General features: G+C 54.1%; 9 protein-coding genes across 9 annotated transcripts; 7 read left to right on the top strand and 2 right to left on the bottom strand. All coding sequences in view use genetic code 12, as the record gives it.

The window, feature by feature from the left end:
- Positions 1-431: 431 nt before the first annotated feature.
- YPT52 (Rab family GTPase) lies at positions 432-1031 on the top strand (the record flags this gene model as incomplete). Its single annotated transcript, XM_034156590.1, has 1 exon — positions 432-1031. The coding sequence occupies one exon, from the start codon at positions 432-434 to the stop codon at positions 1029-1031; it is 600 nt and encodes a 199-aa protein (XP_034014901.1).
- Positions 1032-1798: 767 nt separating this feature from the next.
- Positions 1799-2890, bottom strand: RPL4B (60S ribosomal protein uL4; the record flags this gene model as incomplete). The annotated part of the gene is made up of 1 exon (XM_034156579.1): positions 1799-2890. One exon carries the CDS (start codon positions 2888-2890, stop codon positions 1799-1801), a length of 1092 nt encoding a protein of 363 aa, XP_034014900.1.
- Positions 2891-4093: 1203 nt separating this feature from the next.
- On the top strand, positions 4094-4786 carry DIURU_000377 (Zn(II)2Cys6 transcription factor domain-containing protein; the record flags this gene model as incomplete). The annotated part of the gene is made up of 1 exon (XM_034156568.1): positions 4094-4786. One exon carries the CDS (start codon positions 4094-4096, stop codon positions 4784-4786), a length of 693 nt encoding a protein of 230 aa, XP_034014899.1.
- Positions 4787-7401: 2615 nt separating this feature from the next.
- On the top strand, positions 7402-7842 carry DIURU_000376 (Zn(II)2Cys6 transcription factor domain-containing protein; the record flags this gene model as incomplete). Its single annotated transcript, XM_034156557.1, has 1 exon — positions 7402-7842. The coding sequence occupies one exon, from the start codon at positions 7402-7404 to the stop codon at positions 7840-7842; it is 441 nt and encodes a 146-aa protein (XP_034014898.1).
- Positions 7843-9727: 1885 nt separating this feature from the next.
- DIURU_000375 (Zn(II)2Cys6 transcription factor domain-containing protein) lies at positions 9728-10552 on the top strand (the record flags this gene model as incomplete). The annotated part of the gene is made up of 1 exon (XM_034156546.1): positions 9728-10552. The coding sequence occupies one exon, from the start codon at positions 9728-9730 to the stop codon at positions 10550-10552; it is 825 nt and encodes a 274-aa protein (XP_034014897.1).
- Positions 10553-11581: 1029 nt separating this feature from the next.
- Positions 11582-12232, top strand: DIURU_000374 (Zn(II)2Cys6 transcription factor domain-containing protein; the record flags this gene model as incomplete). The annotated part of the gene is made up of 1 exon (XM_034156535.1): positions 11582-12232. One exon carries the CDS (start codon positions 11582-11584, stop codon positions 12230-12232), a length of 651 nt encoding a protein of 216 aa, XP_034014896.1.
- A 1001-nt stretch (positions 12233-13233) lies between these two features.
- On the top strand, positions 13234-14568 carry DIURU_000373 (Zn(II)2Cys6 transcription factor domain-containing protein; the record flags this gene model as incomplete). The annotated part of the gene is made up of 1 exon (XM_034156524.1): positions 13234-14568. The coding sequence occupies one exon, from the start codon at positions 13234-13236 to the stop codon at positions 14566-14568; it is 1335 nt and encodes a 444-aa protein (XP_034014895.1).
- Positions 14569-16296: 1728 nt separating this feature from the next.
- DIURU_000372 (Zn(II)2Cys6 transcription factor domain-containing protein) lies at positions 16297-17175 on the top strand (the record flags this gene model as incomplete). Its single annotated transcript, XM_034156513.1, has 1 exon — positions 16297-17175. One exon carries the CDS (start codon positions 16297-16299, stop codon positions 17173-17175), a length of 879 nt encoding a protein of 292 aa, XP_034014894.1.
- Positions 17176-18341: 1166 nt separating this feature from the next.
- Positions 18342-20099, bottom strand: DIURU_000371 (uncharacterized protein; the record flags this gene model as incomplete). Its single annotated transcript, XM_034156502.1, has 1 exon — positions 18342-20099. One exon carries the CDS (start codon positions 20097-20099, stop codon positions 18342-18344), a length of 1758 nt encoding a protein of 585 aa, XP_034014893.1.
- Positions 20100-20323: the final 224 nt, after the last annotated feature.

Below are 20323 nucleotides of genomic sequence, written 5' to 3'. Positions count from 1 at the left end.
GACTGATTTGATTAGAAAAGAACACAAGTGTTTTATTAGTGAGCTTCGGATATTATACAACATAATCGCGTAATGACCTATTTGCGTAATCGCCCCACCCGGAGCTAGTCACTAGCTATCTCCGGCACGCCCGGATTCAGGAGGCGGTCCAGCGCATGGGAAAATAATCGACCGAGCTGCGGTAGCCGCAGCGGGGCTCCAAGGCTATTTTTACCAGCATCGTAAATGCACCGCCGGCGCCGTGTCGTGTGGGACTGCCCCAAACTGGTGCTTCTAGCGAATCTCTCTCGGGCCGATACCACCACCCACCTCTCTACTGTCGCCAGTCCATCTGGACACATTTGTCGCGCGTTCGATTCTTTACGGTCCCAAATTTTCTTTGTGCGGCGCACGTATTGCCACCCTCACTGTCGCCAGTGACCCCACCCCTCATGAGCTCGTTCCTCCAGTACAAGCTCGTGCTCCTCGGCGAGCTGGCGGTGGGCAAGCTGCTGATTGTCCACCGGTTCGTCAAGAACACCTTCGACGACATGCGCGAGCTGACCATCGGCGCCGCCTTCCTCACCCAGCTGGTGACGCTTAGCGACGGCACCACCGTCAAATTCGAGATCTGGGACACCGCCGGCCAGGAGAGATATAAGAGTCTTGCCCCGATGTACTACCGCCACCTGAACGCTGCCCTCTGTGTCTATGACGTCACCCTGGCGGCGCTGTTTGAGCGGGCTAAGGACTGGATCGAGGAATTGCACAAACTTGCCCCTAAAGATATCGTGATTGCTCTCGTTGGCAATAAAAACGATTTAGACGGCCAACAGGTGGACCAGGCGACCGTTGAAGAGTACGTGGCAACGCTTCCGGGCCAGGTGATCGTCACTACCTGTTCGGCGAAAACCGGGAGTGGAGTCCAGGAGATCTTCACCGCCATCGCCGAGAAGTTGCCGAAAGAGGCACCGCTGCTGCTGCTGCCGCGAGGCGCCCAGCTGGGGGTCAACTTGGACCGCCGCCCGCAGCCCCAGCTGGGTTGCTGCTAGCATTATTTAATGACCACACATTTATGAGGATGAAATTGTAGCCAGTTACGAGATCGACTTGATAGGTACTACGGGAATTGATCTGATCACCTGCTCTAACTACGTATCGGTGGTTGTAATTATCGATTCGTGAGAAGTTGTCGCCCTCATTGTCACCAGAGAGTAACACAGTTCTGAACACAAGTAGCCAAAACGATAGTTCGTTGGTAGATAATGAATTGAATTATGCTGACTCTAGACCAATGCCTCGTAATCAATGCTATCGTATCTAGTGCTGACACTACGATGAGGTCGATCCCTAATGAAGCGTACTGACTACAGAGACAGGTGACTCTGAGTCGTCGTGATAAACCTTATGAAATACAATCCTCTAAATCAATTGTCGCAACAACCAACACAAACAAACCTCTTATCGATCATTCAATTCAGGTATCAATTTTCATTGTCATTAATTGGTTCTGTCAACAACTTTCCCCCTGATCTAATCCATGTTAATAGTATACAATCGGTTTTAGCAACACCGGGTACCCCAACCTGGTATTGATTGAATCCGTGTATCCAACGTACCCGAATCAATCGGCATCTATCATTACAGTTAGCATCAGTTTAGCAGTCACCACCATTAGTGATCACAGTGACAAGTACTATGAAACTTAGACTTATTTGATTCACGTAAACTCCAAGGTAAGGTGTTGGCAGACTACCATGAAACTTATGATGAAACTACATTAATGTAAAGTTATCAAAGGGTAAATTAGCTAACTAATCTATTCTCTGAAAGTGGCGGTGAACGCTTCCGAGGCGGACTTGGCGTTCTTGGCCTTGGGCAACTTAGCCTTCTTCGATTGCTCGGCGGCGTAGACCTTGGCGTAAGGGTTGAGTCTCAACATAACCTGCTTGTTCTTCAAGGGGTTCTTCTTTTGCACGTGAGTTCTCTTTTGAGTGGGTTGGCCGGCGGGTCTCACCACGGCTTGGATTTCCGACGAGTTGATGATTCTGGTGATGTCGGTGTTGGTGATGATGTTCAGGGGCAACGAGTAGTTGGCCTTGGCCGACTGGGTCGATTCCGAGCCGTAGACGGTGTCCAAGGCTTCGAAGGCGGCCTGGGTCCAGATGACGAATCTCCCCAAGTGGGCACCAGGGGCCAATTGCAACAAGCCCAAAGCGGTGACGGGGGCGGTTTCAACACCGGGGACGTTGCGCAAAGCCTTGACAATACCGTTGTCTTGGGCGTAGACCACCAAGGGACCTCTGCGTTGAGTGGTTCTTCTGCCTCTCATCTTACCCTTACCGGCTCTCAACTTCTTCAGCTTGACCACCTTGAGGATGTCCGACCCGGCACCGACGGCCTTGAGCACGGCGACGGCTTCCTTGGTCTTCTTGACCGACTCAAAGTCGTTGGCGACGATCAAGGGCAATTCTTGCACTTGTTCGACTCTGTGGCCTCTGGCCTGGACCAACGAGGTGACACCGGAGGCGGCGATGGCCGAGGCGGTGGCGTAGCGCTTCTCGTTGTGGTTGACGCGCACGTGCCAGCGTCTCCAGATCTTGGTGGGGGCGAACATGTTACCGCCACGGGCCATGTTAGCACGGGCACCCGAGCCCGAGGCGTGGGTACCACCACCGCCGATTCTGGGAAGACGGGCGACGGCTCTACCGGTACCCCACGACTCCGACGAGCCTTGCTTACCAGCCATGACGTTGACGGCGTAAGCTTGACGCTTGTTCTTGTTGATGCGGGTGAACACCGAGTGGACCACGTCGGCTCTGATGGGAGCGCTGAACACAGCGGGGACGGGCACTTGGGTCAGGGTCTTGTCGCCAGTGACGGAGATGACGGTGGCTTGGGGTCTCGACATTGGTATAGTGATGGAGATGAGTGAAAAGTTTTTTAGCTTTTCAGTAACTGCGCGCACGGCGCCCTGCGCGCTCGCTGAGACTTCCTAAACACGTGACTAGGGTTATAACCCTAGCACCCTCGTATCGGGCCGAGAGTCGCGCTCGCGTACCCACATACTTAGCCGGCGATGACGCGCAAACGATGCTGTTCCTTGCATCCGAGTGAGCTGATCAAAACCCTCATGGCCGCTAACGCCGCCGAAAGCGGCGCTCGCCCCGGAATTCATTCTCCGGCAGAAGCGCCATCACCCTGCCGCCGCCAGCAACACCGCTAAATTGCCGTTTTCGTAGAGTATACCTATGAGCGATAATTATGGCGACAGCGGTGGTGGTGGTGTAACTACTGACGTCGTCGACGGGTTCCCGGGGTTGCGGCGCCCTCGGCCACGTTTCAGGTTTACTAACATGGGTGTCACCCCGCCTACGCGAAGCTCTCGTCAATTGAGTGAGGGGTTAGGGGTGAGCGTGGCGTTTGAGGTTTACCTGACAGGTGAAACCGTGTATCAGATGGCAGATACTCGTAGACAGCGATGCCGGTTCCGGCATCCGATCTAGACCCTCGCTCCCCCCCTCTCTGTCAAACTATCCCCCTAAACCTCTCAGGCTGCTGGCAAGGGCGCTTGGGGGAGGGGGCGGCGCACGTGACTCCCTGGAAGGGTGTTATTCCGATTGTTACCCCGACACCGCCGACACCGCCTCTTCTTACCTGGTAAATTCGAAACAGGGGTCCGGTTTCATCATGAGAAATCGCCAAAAAATGGGGGGAAGAGGTGTCAGTGACCGCATTAGTGACGAGTCGGTGACATCGGGGGGGCGCTCGCTCGTCGGCACCGCTGAAGGTGGTGGCGAGTGGGTTAAGTTGTGGGAGATAATTTTCCGTTACGAGCCCTAGCATTACTGTGACTTTTACCCACTATTATCTGTGAATCGAGCCCGGGGGCTTCACAATAACGAACGGCGCTATGTACGGGCCATGCCGGGTGGGCCATGCTTGTACGCCCCGCAGATAATAACCTGCACGGGGTGCATAGACAGGAATGTGGAGGCAGAACTACGCAGGAACTCAGGCTTCTCGAAGACGTATGGACCATAAAGCCATCAACCCTCCCCGAAAAAAATCACCCTTCCCACCCCTCGATACTACCAAGTTTCCTCTATCCACCATGGCCCTGCGACGACGCCTGGTATCGGGGTACGAACGCCAGCGCCGCCCCCATTCCAAGCTGCGGATGGGGTGTGACAACTGCAAACGCCGCCGAATCAAGTGTTCCGAACAGTTCCCCCAGTGTATCGAGTGCACCCGACACAAGGTGGTGTGTCTGTACTCCCGAATGGCCCCGGAAGACCAGCAGCGCTGGCTCTCGAAGAAGTCTGACGACCAGCGGGGTTCGTGGTCCGCCGCCGCCGCTGACCCCGACCTCGTCCCTCAGGGAGTCTACAGCGACCACTTGGCGTGGATCCCCGTCCAGTACCACTTCCCTGGACTGCCGGGGGCCCCTAGTGGCCCGGCGCTGGCGCCACCGCTGCTGGGACCCCCGCTCCAAATGGGACCGCCGATGGCGCCCCCCATCCACCACCAGTACGGCTCCAGCCAGTTACCCCCGTTACAATTGCCCACCAGCTCTCCGTTGGCGCTTCCCACGGCGCCATCATCGCTTTCAGAGGCACTGGCATCGTTCTACCACCAACAAGGCCCCGTGCCTTTCCCCTTATCTCTGGCGCCATCCTTAGGAGGCCAGGGAAGCCAGGGACTCCCCCATATGGTGCTGGGCCAGTCTCCCATTGGCCAATCATTGCCTGGCTATCTGAACGTGGTGCTGGGCTACGGCGATATCGACGACCACTACCGCGTTTGACTATCCCCGGCCAACCCTGCTCCCCCACCACCCGACCATCCACCTCAGTCCATGGAGCTAAGGGCGGCCCTGAATGCCAACGATGAGGTGGACTCCGATCCTACCTCACCCAATGCAAAACCACCACCACCATCAGACCAAGCTGAACGGTAACCACCACGCTGCTGACCCAGCGAGCATTTTCATTAACTACAAGAGCTTCAATTCAACCATTAAGGGCAACATTTTCAACAATGTCCAAGCTATCATGCCCTCATCCATCAACGGATAGGGGGTACGCGAACATATCTTCAGTTTTATAGCAAAATTTAAGAGAAGTGCCACTTCAGCAACTTGTAATGTGATGTGATGATCACAATGCTATCACAATAAATACTATCGTGCCTTGACACTGTAATACAATTACTGATTCGACTACTCCATCTTAGTGTATTCTCTATCATTGATTGTCCTATCTTCATCACAATTGTATTATTTATCACTAGTGACCAGCACCTCCGTCATGTGTCTCTTCCACGGGTATCGGGGCCTATCGTAAATTACATTGGAAACAATAGGCACGGCAATACACGCTGGCGACCCTAGTGACGCCACCACCCTCGTTTCTCGCGATAATTGTTGACGAAAGTGTAATTGCCCTCAGCTTCTCTAGCTTCCTAAACCGGCGCGTACCCATCATGGGCCCACTCCCTCGTGGTTCCCACAGCCATAACCCGCAGCCCTCACCCGCGTCAACATCCCGCTTCACCCCCCAGGTGAAATTGCCGACGTCAGCGGTAATCACTCAGGGCTCGCTGCCGGTTTAGGAGTATTACTGATTGAATATAAAAAATAATATCTACATGACAGCTATGCGACACCTATGCGGTAACACAGACAGCAAGCTACTACTGACTACGACGCTCGAGTAACCCGGCGGCGCCCGTGTCTGCGTCATCGCCCTTTCCTCAACCGCGGCGTGATCGCCCAGAGAGTATCGCTCTGAGGGCTGGTGGCCGAACGCTCACATCGCGGGGCTGCTGACGTCATCGACCGCCACACCACTACTGAAAGGTGTGGGTGCAAACAGGAAAAAAATATGGGTGGGACACACTCACCCGTCAAGTGTGAGCCGAGAGTGAGCCTCGTCAAGCCACTTACGGCTGCTGGTGGCACTCTTCGTTGGCGTCTGATTCGCATTCGTATCTGCCGCTGGATCCGTGGCCATTGCATCTTGTGCCTCGACCCTGGCCCCGAAAACGAGAAGGTGACACGCATCGAAGCTTAGTGAGGGGTTGGGACAAAGTCAATGGTTTTTCCACGCCAAATTCCTGGTAAATTGTGCTCTGAACGTGTTAATAGCTAGCCAAAGCCCCGAGCCATTGGCAACAAGCCCCCATAGCCCCTCTTGGTCACTGATCTTCGGGATCTGCGAGATCGCTGGCCAGTGCTGCTTACACTAAACGCGAGGTGCGGGGGTTCGCTGCCGGCGAGGGGCTTTGTGCGCCGTGAGCTTTGGGGGCTATGCACGGGGCCCCACCGCGCCACAGAAGCCAAAGACCCTAAACCCGTCGTCGTCCGCTTTTTCTGAGACATGTCGGCTGCGGGCACCAGAAAGCCTTAGTAGCCGATAGATTGGAAATACTATAGGCCAACTTAACCATAAGATAACATATCCGTAATCTAGCTTAACGAGAAGATAGCTCTATCACATAAGCTTTGCGAATGGCGGTAGATTGCTTTTGGAGCTTAAGTATTGGCGGTGACCCCTCCGACTTCCCCCAAAGAGTGGGAGGGCTGAATATACCAGGAGCCACGCTCGCAACGCTCTCCTCCGCACCACCCACGGGGTTATTTCGTCATTAACTTCCGTGCAGCCCGAATCGAGCAGGGACCCTCTCCGCTAATGTCGCATTTCGGGCATACAACATTGCGCTTTCCAAGGGCAACAATGTCTACGGGAAGACGAGGGGGAAACGACGGCAGTGACCGCCGACTGTGGCTGTGTTGGACCCGAGAGCCCCTGAGCGATTGCTGGGGGTGGGTTTCGGGGTTGTCCCTAGTAGTGTTTGGAGTCGGTGGTGGATTTTTTGCAGCACGGGTGTTTCTCTAGTGTACGACATTTCTCGGAGGTACGGGGTGTCTCGTTAGCCGTGCCAACTGATATTTACTTATCAAGAGGTAGGCTTAGCGTATCTCTATCCCCCTGCATTGCTTTACCCGGGCCGAGGGGCAAGTCCAGCAAAGGAATGACTGCCCGCGCAAATATGTTCTTTTCAGCCGTGACTGGTAACGGCTTTCCAGAAACCAAGAAACCACGGGGGTTGCCAAGCCGCCGGTGATTAAACGGTGTAAACCCGTAGTGCTAGTAGCCTACGACCCTTGATTGGGCACATACACCAACTGTTTACTATCTATTTCTCCACCATTTCTTTGCCGTGTACTAAGGCATCAGCGCCGTTTGGCTTCGCTTGCCTACCCCACATCCGGTCCGGCAGCGCCTGCTGTACATCGGCAGAGGTTCTCAAGACGTCGGCCGACATTATGTCATTCAACGAATTAGCCGACCTGTTGACCAAGTTATATAAGTACCATTGCGTCCCCGTCTCCCACTGGCAAGCCGTCCACTCCTTTGAATGCCCACTACATTTCAACGTCCAAAAGAAGCTAAAGCCACCAAAGCTCCCACAGCCGCCAACGCCATCAAGCACCGCAAGTCCCACAAAAAGCTGAGACTCGGCTGCGACAATTGCAAGCAGCGCCGTATCAAATGCGACGAACTGTTCCCCCAGTGCCTGCGGTGCACCATCCACAAGGTCCAGTGCAGTTACCAGAGTCTATCTCACAAGGAGAAGCGGGACTTTCTCCGGGAAAAATACTACTTGCCGTTAACTCCCGACCCTGACGATGAAACCGATACTGGCGAAGACTCCCCTGAACCGTCCAGTACCTCCAGTTTGCCCGTGGCGCTGTTGTTTAGCCACTGTGCCTCAAGTCCCCCTGCTACCGACGATAGCGAAGTCGACGTCGACGATATCCCCTGGGACCAGCTCTACGCCGCTCTTCCCGACAATTAACCCGCTTGGCTGGACCAATCATTCTATTCTGATGTATAGTAGCATTGTCGGTGTAATGTCACTGATCCTCGGCATGTTTGTCACCATTTATACACAATTTGTCACCATTTATAGCGAAATTAGCGCACCCGCCTTAACGAAGCTTTGTGTAGAATTGAAGACTCTGTGTAGATGTTTCACTCTCCATCTGGTCATGAACGATTGCCAGATGAACGGTTGCCAAAATGACCTGGAAGCCATCAGTCTGCTGGTTGTCGCCCCTACCTGCCGTTTTGCTGCCTGTTTACCGCTTCGGCGCCATCGCCTGCCGTTTTTGGCAAGGTATCACCTCGTCTAATAGTTTCCCCCGTATTCCTTCAAAAATACTCTCCCAACCAGTAACGGAAGCACCACCGCTGCAATAACATCAGAACCACCCACTTCCTCAATTCCGGCACCGATCACGGAGCCCCATGAATTGTGAGCGTGAGTTTCACGCACCATCAGCGACGTCACGATTTAGATCATGAATCATCGGAGTATATCCGGCTATAGCAACATTCCACATGATCGGAATTATCATGTGTGTACGGTAGAGGCAAATTGTAGTGCAGCCTCGGCAGGTATATTTCTTGATGCAAGGCAATAACAACACAACAGTCTCGGCTGATGGAAGCCTTATTTGGTCATTTCGAAGCAAATAGCGAATAGCAAATAGCTTTGGCAGAAGCGATTTGGATGCGCCACCCCCGCGTTGTCTCCGCTTCGAGGTAAGCTTCATTCGCGGCTATCATTGCAGAAAACCACTATCTTACACCAATAGGCTGCTTAGTAGTTCTATTAGTCTAGTCTAGTCCTCATGGGCGAAATTTTCCGAGAGCATTTCAGGTTCATTTCGCCTTGGTAATTGCCACAAACGCAATTATCCCCCCAGGCATCGTACGCCACGGTTCCGGCGACCACATATATCCCGCAGGAAGATCTCAAGCCCAGTTATAAAGTGATCACCACCAGTGTTAGCCCCTTGAGCTGATTGGCATTCATTGTTTGCTTGAGTGGTTTTACCTTGTTTGTTGCCGCTAATCGCCGAGGCTGGAAAAACCCCGCTGGAAATCACTCACTGGCCCCACGCCACCGAGAAATAATTTGCCGTCGAAATTCGCCGCATGAACCCCGAGCACTGGCCAATAGTCTGCCCGCATTATCGCTGCATCGGCCGCATACTCCCCCAACCCTCACAAAGCGCCTGTCTAATCAAGGAATTCAATAAGGTACTTGGTTAAGTCAAGCGTACCTTGCCCGCCCGAAGCTCAGCGGTAAACCCCAGACGGTTGCGGTGCCTGGAAACTGTCTGTTATTAACGATTAATAAGCCGTATAACTCCCTCCCTTAGTCGTCGATTACAATCGAGGGCTTAGTAGCCGCTTAATCATGGCTGAGACAGGCCGGGGGCGATCGCTGTCCTATTACCTCACACACTAGCAGTTACCCGGCGCACGTGAGGGACCCCTCTTGGGTTATTGCGAGCCCGCAGGTTCCGCAGCGACGTATTATCTCACGTCAACGCACCCTGACTTACTTACAGAGTAAACGCTACGCTAGCTAGACCATAGGTGATTGATTGCCGAAATTATCGTCTTTTTCCTGTAGTGGGCACCTGCCGGTAATAACACCAAAAAATCCCGGGGATCGGTGTCACGCTGCCCGATAACCTGCAATGCGCCGGAGTTCCATTGGTGCTCATGCTGGAGAAGCCGCTTCCACAGAGCATAGGCCACCCCCAGATGCCGGACGAATACGACGCCGCCCACGAGATATTTGTTTGCGCCTACCGCCGGGCGTATATACCGCCAGCTACCCCCCCGCGTCCTGAGTCCTCTGTCCACGTCGTCAGTGCCAATGCCAGATGCCACGAAAGGGGTACCGCAACAAGCTGGGGTTCCGACGAAAGTCCCATAAAAAGCTGAGGCTCGGGTGTGCCACGTGCAAGCGCCGCCGCATCAAGTGCCTGGAGGAGTTGCCCCAATGTGAGGAGTGTGTCAAGCTCGGCGAGCACTGTGACTACTTGGACTACACCCCGCACCAGCTCGACCGGCTCAGGAGGGCAAAGCTCCAGCAGGGGTCGGAGCTGGACGACGACGACAAGACGCGGTCCCACGCCGTCAAGTGGCAGGCGACTCCGACTAACCATGCCCTCACGACTAATTCCGTGACCACAATCGCCAATGCCGTGGCCCCGCCGCGACAGGCGTACGAGGACATCCCCTACCCGGAATTTCACGATATTCTGGGGTTTGGAGACATGTCGCTGATGATGCCGCTGACAGCCCTACCGCCAGGCCAATTACCTTTACCGGCGTACAATAGCACTTTACCGCTCGCGGCCTCGGCCATTCCCGGCACCATCCCTCCACTGGGGCCTATGGGGGGCACGACGTACTCCTCTTACTACGAATTTGACCCTCAGCAACCGCTTCCACAACTGCTACCTCCGCATAGTCTCCCTCAGCCACTGCCGTTGGCGTCGACCCTCCCTCCGCATACCCTCTCAAACTCTAATGAGACGAGCCACGAGGCCCCAACAAACTCCATACCTCCACCCACTCAAATGGCTCCGCCAATGCCACTGATGGCCCCATCAATGGCCCAGCCGCCTCCCATCGCCCACGACCCTCTAAAGTGTACTATACTCGACTGCTACCTTTGCCACCACCAGTACCCGCCGACGTAGGCACCGGTAGTCTTCCACATACTAGATCATAGCATACGTAAAATATACAACCAGTTAGTAATAGATCAGCTCTATTGTTAACAGATAAGACATCACCGGCGACAAATTTACGGTTTATTGTCATTTTCATCACAAAGGCGAGGAAATGCTAGCAGAAAGACCCAGCATCCTGGTCAATTCTGGTGATGATCAAAACGACCTTGACCACTAGGGGAATGTTGTTATGTCCCAGATGTACCTATATCTCGTCGACTGCAATAACATGCCATGAGTCACCCCCATAACAGATGAGGCTCCGTCGTACACGTCACACTACACCCGTAAATCATCTTCCAGACATTAAATCGATGCATTGACAAACAATAGCGGAGCAAAAGCTGACAAAAATATTCAACCATGGTCACTGTCACGCGGAAAATAATCGTATATCGCCAAGCCCCGGACCAGTGGAATCACACATAAAACCACGTAATTCGACTGTGACTAATGGCTTACCCCTGGATTAGCTAAATTGACTACTTTCGCTCGCGGTTACCGGATCGAGAGGGCGGTAGGCTCATGCTTGATCGGAACGATTGTCGGGGTTCAGCCCCACCAGCCCCTGCAAGCAACAGCCCCGATCCGGCATCAGACAATAACGGGCCGGCTCGTGTGTAATGTCGGCTCTAAATCTCGTGCCGTAGAGGCGAAGCCCACTGTCGGCGTGGGGCAGTGCCAGTGGTCGAAACACGGGTTAGCTGGGACTATTAGATGGTAGTTGTCCACCACTGGTTAGTATCGGTATTACTAAGCTCGTTATTAATCATTTTTGTCGCCGAGGTCAGGGATTTTTTCGTCCCCGTCCGTTCCGTTTACGGGCCGGTCGTTTGAGCCCCGGGGAATAAAGCCGGACACAGCCCCCGCGGTCATTCCGGGGGCACGGCTGCACGGCCCCGGCTTAGACACCCCGTAGTTTATATACGAATGGATATACGGAATTCCACGACGGTTATTCCCATTGAATTATATCCATTCCTTTCTGTCTGAGCCATGTCGTCGCCGACGAAAGCCAAAGTTCGCAAACCGCACCGCAAGCTGAGACTCGGGTGCCTGACGTGCAAAGCCCGCAAAATCAAGTGCCTGGAGACGATGCCCAAGTGCCACCAATGTATGAAATCCGGTAGGCGGTGTGGGTTTGAGGATATGGACGAGGAGACCAAAGCTAATCACCGAGCGGCGCAGCGACTCAACGAGGCGATTGCTAACTCTAGGGTAGATGTCAGCCCTAAGGAAAATGGTCAACCGGTTAATACCAAAGATACTGTTAATGGTGGTGGTGGTGGGACCAAAAAACCGTCAATTCTGGTCGATACAGGCTCACTGCGAGTGAACCCGTTAATCACCCAAATGTCACCCAATTTAACACCACTGCAACTGGAAACAAGCCATCTTAGCCCCTGGATCGATACCCAGGACTTCTATTCGAGTGACCGGCTGCCTACCAGTCAAAATGGTAGTCAACACGGTAGCTATACTGGCAGTCAAACTGATAGCCAATTGGTGCTGCCGGTGAGTCCCATGATTACGAACGACGATGATGAGATAATCAAGTACTTTGAGAGCGAATGGCTGCGACTAGCCCCGCCAAACCCCTCGCAAAACGGGTACGCCGACTACACCGGCTACAACTCCTATAACTAATGGCCTACCAAAGTGCTGCTAAATTCGCTAAACTGGTCGTGGCCTCGCTTACTCCATAATCAAGGCTTTCGACCCACAAACGGCTTAACGGTTCCCCCTTAGACATTTCCTAGTTGTCCGATGTTTCTTCCCCATTTCGGTTGAGAGCGTTGGGACGATAAGGGGGCTGGCTTTGTTATTGGTGCGACACTGAGGGGAAGCTGTACACAGGAATAGTTACCAACGCTGCCTAACCGGCGACGAGTCTGGGGATGCTATTGGACGACACACGGGCCCCGCTAACATTAAATGATTACTCCATTTCCCCGATGGCCAAAGTAGCGAGGTGTACTCCCCGACCTGCAGACCCCACCCTCCCAACTGGGACAAGCGAGCCAGCCACGCCCTCACCAACGCCCAGTCCAGGGGCAAGCCCATTAACGATTCTCGATATTGAAATAAGCTTTTGAGATACGACAAACCCACGATATAGTCGATTCTTTCGTATGAGGCGTACACGACAGAGAGAAGTGGCCGCCAAATGGACAGGAAGAGAAGCTCAAGTGGTGGGTAATCATCGACGGCTGGGGTGAGAGGTTTTCCCGGATGTGCTTCCACCAATTTTTCTGTGGCTGAGTCACCCGGGGATAGCGCTGGCGCGACCCCTGGGGTGACGGGGTCTCTGCTTCGTGCAGTGGTTCCGCAGGTACTATCGACACGCTTTTTAATATATGCAGGATGACCTTCATCGGGGTGACACCTCAGGTGACTTATACTAGTGGCAGGCGGTCGGCGGCGTGCAAGGCGGGCGCAGCGCCCCGGGCCTACTCCAGCCGTCCCAACGCCCCCCCACGTACAATTGCGTTATAGGTAACAACGACACGTCGCCGTAACCATGTGTATCCACCGTTACGGTTGCCAAGATCCCTGGGTGCACCAACCCCCAGGATTTAGTTGGCAACCAGGGACGATCGAATAGTATCACTGTTGGAGGAGACACCTTTCGAACCTGGGCGCCCTGCATGTGCTTTCACTCGGGGTCGCTCGGAGCTGCTCGGAGCATTTTTTTCCCAATAATTTTCCCCCCTTTCCGCCGTCCCGCCTCTGGCAGACAAAAACCCCAGCCGCTCGCTTCTCCACAGAAAAAAAAAAGAAAAACTCTTTATCACTTCAAAAGGGTATACCCCAAAACCAGTGCCAAATATAAAAAGCAAAACCACTTCCAAAAGCATTTCGAATACCCCAGAACGATAATTGGTACCCCAATGGTTGCCAAAACCGCCAGAAACCGCCACCGCCGGAAGCACAGAAAGCTGAAATTTGGATGCTCCGAATGCAAGAGACGCCATGTCAAGTGCTGCGAATCCACTCCCCGCTGCAAAAACTGTGTCAGACATAGAACGAAATGCTGCTACCCACCGGACAAGCCCCAATCGGAGCCAGAAGCGGAGTTGCCAGATAAGGAAGCTCCAGAAGTGGTGGTGCCCGAGAAACCAGTCGCACTGATGCTCCAACACCAGGTCAAACTGCTTTTCCCAACCCCACCTGCGCTGGCGTCGCAATCCGAGCCCCGACCGGCGATCAAGCGCTCGCGTTCGGACGGCGACGTCGATCAGGTGTCGCCTAAGCGCCCTCACTTGGACACTACTGACAGCTTGCCGTTGCCAAGAGGCATTGAAGACCTTGAGTTCGATTCCGCAAGCGCGCATTTACAAATACCCGACAACATGCAGGAACAACTGTCGGGGTTATTTGAATGGCAAAAACAGCGTCAGTCGCCACCGGCGCCGTCGCTGACGCCCCGAATCAACCACGTTGACAATGGGGGAATTTCACTTTTGCAATTATTGACCATGGGTCTCGTTGATTACCAACAAAACACTGATCAGGCTCTGATGTCGCTGGTGCCCCGTAGTGGCCACGACCAGACTCAGGAAAGCCTTAATGCCATCATTATCAACCGCATTGTCCACCTTGAAAACACCGTGGCCCAAATCGGCACCGTGTCTCCTGACACTAGCATCGCATCTATTGCACCCAGCATGGCGTATCCTTCACACACGCTCCCTCCCACGAACCCGGCGCCGGCGCCAATTGACAATACTGCATTGTTCTATAACCACCACGTCCCGTCTGCGATTCCCATGACGCCGCACCAGCTGTTCTTGACCATGGTGCCGTCGCAGATGCAATCGCTCACGCCCCCTGACGGGCTGTTGAAAGTGCCGGCGGAGCTCGAGGCTCTGTTGGCGCTCCTGCCGCCATTAATGGCGCCCACCAACTCAATAATCGTGTCATCGTTCCCTCAAATGGGGCAATCAACGCCACTGGCGGCGATGTCGCTCGACCAACTCTGATTCATTTCGATGGCAGTTTGAGGCGGAAATTCTGGCCATCATCTCCAAAATTCAATACCCCTTCTCTTATCTCTTTATCATTCATCTTTTGACGCTTATCAATTGAGTGGTCTCATTTTTTTGTATCAACCCAGGCGATTTTTATAGACCACACAGAGGAACCTTCATAGTAATAACAATAAAGAAGCAAATCAAGTGTAGGGGAGAAGGAGGGGATAGTAGTATGAGGAAGGGTCATGCTTTGGCAATGGGGGCAGGCGTGGACGGATGTGTTGTTGGACTGTTGGTGATTTTGTTGATGCACATTCACCATGGGCGTTGTTGCTTTTATCAGAAAATGGGTGGCAAAAGCATGTATCAGCCCATCATCATCACTGATTGTTTCAAAGTTGTTTCAAAGTTGTTTCACTAGTTGTTTCAGTATTGGTTTCAGCCAAGACTTGAGTAGGACGAGATCGGAAAACGTCACCTAATTCAAATTGATCGAAACAATAACATCGTTAAGGTAATGACAATCAATCCAAGTCAACAAGCGATCAAATCAACACAGCACTCTCTGTCGATTCCCATATACTAACTTCGAATCATTAACATTGTGGTAGTGGATCTTTGGCCTCGTTTTTGTGGCCCCTCCTCGCAAAACTCAAAGGCGTCTATTATACCGCCGAAATTGAAGCTAAGTCGCCTAGGTATCATCCGGTACAATTAGTGAAGCAAATGAGGAATCGAATGTTGATCTGATCGGCCTCGCTGGGATACGAACTGGCGATCACATACGCCGTAAGCGACCCATATCGGTTGTTTACTAATGTTGCGAAAACCCAAACACACGCAGTGGCAGCTACCCAAATAAGGTTATTAATCGCTTACAAATACCAAAAATGTTACCCAGCATCGATTTGCTGACTCCAATTGTTAATGTTCCCTTGTTAATGCTATTCGAGCGGTGCCTGGACCTTACGAGGGGAATCTCGAGGGGCGCATATTGGGTCGTCATTGTTTACGGCGCACCAACGTTTTGGGGCCGGTTCGCACCAATGGGCGGGCCGCCTGCAGACGCTCAGCAGGGCGGCCCCAATTAGCGCCCGGTAGGCGCTCCTCTCGAACCTAGTTTCGCCCCCCACACCCTTCAGCCTCTCGCTATCCCCGATACCGGAAACGCCTACAACCGGATATATCATCCGAAAGCGGTTGTTTGTCGACGTCGCCGACTTTTCGCCGGTGTCGGCGCTCGCGCCCACCGTCGCGTCGGGCGCCCGCGGTCTCGCCCCCGGCGCCGCTCTATCCGCTGTGGTATTTTAGTTTGAACAAGGCGGGAATCTACACAGAACTCGGTGCAGGGCGCTTGTGTTTAAGCAGATGAGCGATCAGCCGCTATTTACGCCCATAACATTCCCCTGAGGCCATAATTGCCGTTGGAAAACACGTTGAAAAACAAACAATCAGCATTCGACAAGTGTGCCTGTCCTTGGCCTCACTACCCCACGCTTACCCCACGCTTGTCCCACGCGTTTACTCCCAAGCCACTTGGTCTCCAGTGTTCTCCAGTGATCTCGAGAGGAAAGCGATCACAGAGCTCCGACGCGCCTGCGCTCTACTTACCAACGGGAGCTTCACTCCTCGAGGCTCGCCACCGACTTCCTGGGGTTGCCCTAGCCCTAATCACGTCGCTCTCTCTGTGTCAGCTACCCTTGCCTTCCTTTGAGTTTGAATCAAAACCTGGGCGCGATGATGTCGCCCCCTCGAGCCCAGCGCAAGCGCCACCGCAACTCCCGCCTCGGGTGTGATACTTGTAAGCGCCGCAAGGTCAAGTGCCTGGAGGACTTGCCCCAGTGCAAGAACTGCGTCAAGTACAAGGTCAAATGTGACTATTTGGATAAGCGCCCTGAAGAGCTCGAGGCGATCCGATATAAGGCGATGATGGAGGCGCGGTACGAGGCGCTGGCGCCACAACGGGCGCCGGCAACACTACATCAACCAGCGATAGCGCTCGCCCCCGGCGCTGGTGCCCCGCTTCCCGCAGTTGTCCCACCGCCACCGTCAGCAGCCATTGCGGCGCCCCCCTCGGCGCCATCAGCGCCATCAGCGGCGGCAGTGGGGGCATCCGCCGCCGCCACCGCCCCGCTGGTCTACCTCCCGCTGTTTCTGATGCCGCAAGACCCGTTTGTACCCCAGCCGCAACAGCTATACCCACAAATCTACTATATGAACCCGATGACGCTGTTTGCGCTGATGCCACTCACCTCGCTGTTCCCGGCACCGGGAGCACCCCCTCCCGAGCCGCCGCCACCAGCAAAATTGCCTACAACCACGCCCGCACCAGCGCCGGAAGTTGTGCCGGCATCAGCGCCGGAAGTACCGGCACTACCACCACCACCACCAGGGGTTCCAAAACCCTCAGGCCCACCTAAGCTCCACCGCAACAAGCTCCCCAGCAGCACCTTCCTTCGCACTACGCTTGATGCGCTTGAGTATCGACGCCGCCGCGACGACAATCAGGGGTTTTTTGACGCGATGCTTCTACTGGCGTACGACGGTGACCGCCGCGCGTGGACGGCGGCGCTTGAACTCGGCCGCTACGTCGTCAGTTTGAAGCTACGGTCGTAATTACCATTTCGACGTTTCCAGTAAATTGGTCTCCTCGACAGTGAGTAGAGACATGGGGAATGTTGATGGCTTTAGTTACGAGCCCTGCTATTTGAACCAGAGGTGGCGTGCGTTAAGATAAAGACAACACAACACAGCATCCCAATGCCACCATGTGCGTCGACTAGCGTCGACTAATGGCACAAAATGAGCTCTAATAATAATATCAATATTATCAACAGAGACTATTTCTTGCATGCGATACTCACGCACATTCCTGTTGACCCTAGGCCTCAAAGCCCCACAGGAGGTCAACCTGAATATGCCCTCATTCCAACCCCTATTTCATTCACTGTACCTCCTAACTTAATATATGAAACACGGATTAGTCTGAGGTCAAATCAGCTAAAACTCGCCGTCGTCTGATGTGGTACTTTTTATCGGCAGCCATTTAGGTAGTGGGCACCAAAAACTCAAAAAACTCTAAAGTGTTACCATGAAGCCGCGGGTTACCGGTAAACGACACAAACATAACTGCCGTTCCCAAACTGTAAAATTGAGGGCGGGGGTCTAGATTGGGTCTAGACTCAGGGAGCATAGCAAGCGAGTTTCTCAGCTCACTAATAAGCTATTGCTAAGTGGTTACTGCTGAATGATCAGTGTTTCCCCCACTAAACCCTCCAGCACCACTAAACCCACCGTACATAAACACGGGTCCCACAGCGCATATAGTCGCTTGCATTCACCGGTAAAACGTTATGCCGGCAGGTCTAGCTTCTGCTGGAAGGGCTAAACCTGTTGGTCCAATTAATGCCCAGTTAATGAGCCGTTGAATTATAAGGCAATTTCACACGATCAACTTAGTGATAACCGATATAGTATACTCAAATCTCAACTACAATTGCCAAAGGATCAGGCACAAACTACCAAAAATTCGGGTGCAAAAATCATGTGCATGGCAAAAAAAGTAGAGAACATCACGAAAATACACTTCGAAAGAGTATTTAGGTTTCAACCGTTTCGAGTATCAAAGTATTAGAGTAGTAGAGGCGAGAGAAATCGATGAAAAACGGTAAGGTTTAGCCTTTGTGTATTTGAGTAAGTAGGTGTCTGTATTGTTGTCTGAATTTGTCTCCTCACTGAGGAATAATGCAATTTGATGGTATTGGTGTAGGGATGGCAACCTGCTATTTTTGTGACCGCACGCGTTTGAACGAGATCCCTTTGAAATTGTTGGAATCGTCCTCGGGTAAAGGCGGCACCGCCGTCTTCGTCTTGCGGAGCAGCGGCCTATTGCCGATATTGCCTGAGCTCTTCAGCTTACGCAACCCAAACGCCAGCCGCAACGAGTCGTTCAGCGTCAGCCGCTGGCGCGGTTTCGCCAGCCCGCTACCTGATGATGCCAGTGGTGCTGGTGGCGCCGCATCACCATATAGCAGAGTGCGGCTGCTAGAGTTGTGGATGCGTACCAGCAGCAACGGCGTTCCCAGCACTTTACGCCGTGGCGGCAGCATCAGCTGGACCACAGCATTTTGCGCTGCCGTGACTGCGGCCTCGGGGATCGGTTTCTCGAAGGTTAATTGACTTAAGAAGCCAAACGCATCGGGAGGTGGTCGCGGCTGGCCCCCCAGAAGTCTCCGGCGAGGCAGCATCATCGTCGCTGGCAGCTCCAGTATATACAGCTGGGGCAGCGCCGAGTCGAGGCCGGTGTCGCCGCTCAGTTTGCGCACCAGCGGCGATATTGTTATCAGTTTCAACAGCGGTGGCGGCTTGGCGAACGTCGGCGCCGGCGCCATCTGCCCTCCTGGCACCATTTGCGCCAATTGCGCCATTTGAACTCCTGGCGGTTCTGTCAGTGCTCCCAGCAGCGTAGTCACGATCAGCGGCGCCACCAGCAGCCCCACGATCAGCAGCAGTCGCAGCGCCCCGTTCAGCGCCAGCGTCGCCGCCAGCACCACCAGGGCATTTCCAGGGCGTACAGCGGTCACCGTGCTCAGGCGCTTGCGCAAATTGGGCGGGCGCAGATCGCGATCGTGGCGGTCGGTGCCTCTATCGCCAGAAGGTAGCAGCAGCGAGTGGGCGCGAGTGGTCAGGTTTGTGCGCTTCTGCTTGGACACGGAAATGATGGGCGAAAGCAATACTCTGTTCTCTGTCGGCAGCAGTTGTGGAGTGTGAGGGGCGGCGCCGGTTACTGCTGGTGGCGGCGCTATCGGCTCCGCTATCAGGAGCGTCAGCCGCAGCTTCAGCTGGGAGTAGCCGTCGAGCGCCCGCTGTCTGAACGTATCGTGCTTCATCTTCTCGTAATGCTGGCCCAGCTCGAACGTCGGCAAGTACTCGGTGGCGACGACGCCACGGTGGTTGCGCATCTGCTCCACGTACTTCAAAGCTTGTTCGCCCTCAGGGAGAGTGCGGGCAATAAACCTTAAGAGCACCTCGACACAGTCGTCGCGCTCGTATTGGAAGCAGAGGTGGAGCACCGAGTCGCCGTGGCCGTCGCGGGCGCTGTAGTCGGCGCCCCACTCGAGCAAGAGGCGCATCCCCTGGGCGAACCCGTGGACGCAGCAGTAGTGGAGCGGCGTCCGCTGGTGCTCGCCGCCGGCCATATTGACCCACCGGGGGTCCGAAAACTCCTGGAGAAGGTAGTTGAGCACCTGTAAGTGGTGGTTGATCGTCAGCACGTGTAAAGGAGATACGCCGTCAAACAGCACGAGGTCAAGCCTCAGGAAGTGGTCGGCTAATGTGCCGTGGGAGCGGGTGACAAACAGCACCAAGTAGAACACCACGAGGTAGTGGCCATGGAACAGCGCGTAGTGGAGGTTGGTCCACCCCTGGTGCTGCGGGTTCGGGTTGAGCCACAAGTCCGGGAACCGGTGGAGAAGCCGCTTGACGTTGTCGAGGTTGCCCTCAACCACCGCCCGGCGAAGCCTGAGCCCCGGATCAAGCATACTCGGCGGAGGTTGGCTCGAAGCAAGCGGGGCGCGACTTCGGGTGCGCGCGGCGCGAGAGGCGCGGCCGCCGGCGGGCTAAGCACAGGAAGAATGGGGCTTATTTAACAACGAAAAAGACCAATCAATCAAAGTTTGTTGACCGTAGGGGGTATAATCGAGGCTGGTGATGACGGTGGTACCTTTGGTTTTGAGTTTTGGGTCCTGGATCGGTGCTGACGTCG

Source organism: Diutina rugosa (genome assembly GCF_008704595.1).
Source record: "Diutina rugosa strain CBS 613 chromosome Unknown scaffold23_size180195, whole genome shotgun sequence".
NCBI lineage: Eukaryota > Fungi > Ascomycota > Pichiomycetes > Serinales > Debaryomycetaceae > Diutina > Diutina rugosa.
The sequence above is the reverse complement of the archived record's forward strand: the minus strand, read 5'-3'. Positions and strand labels throughout refer to the sequence as shown.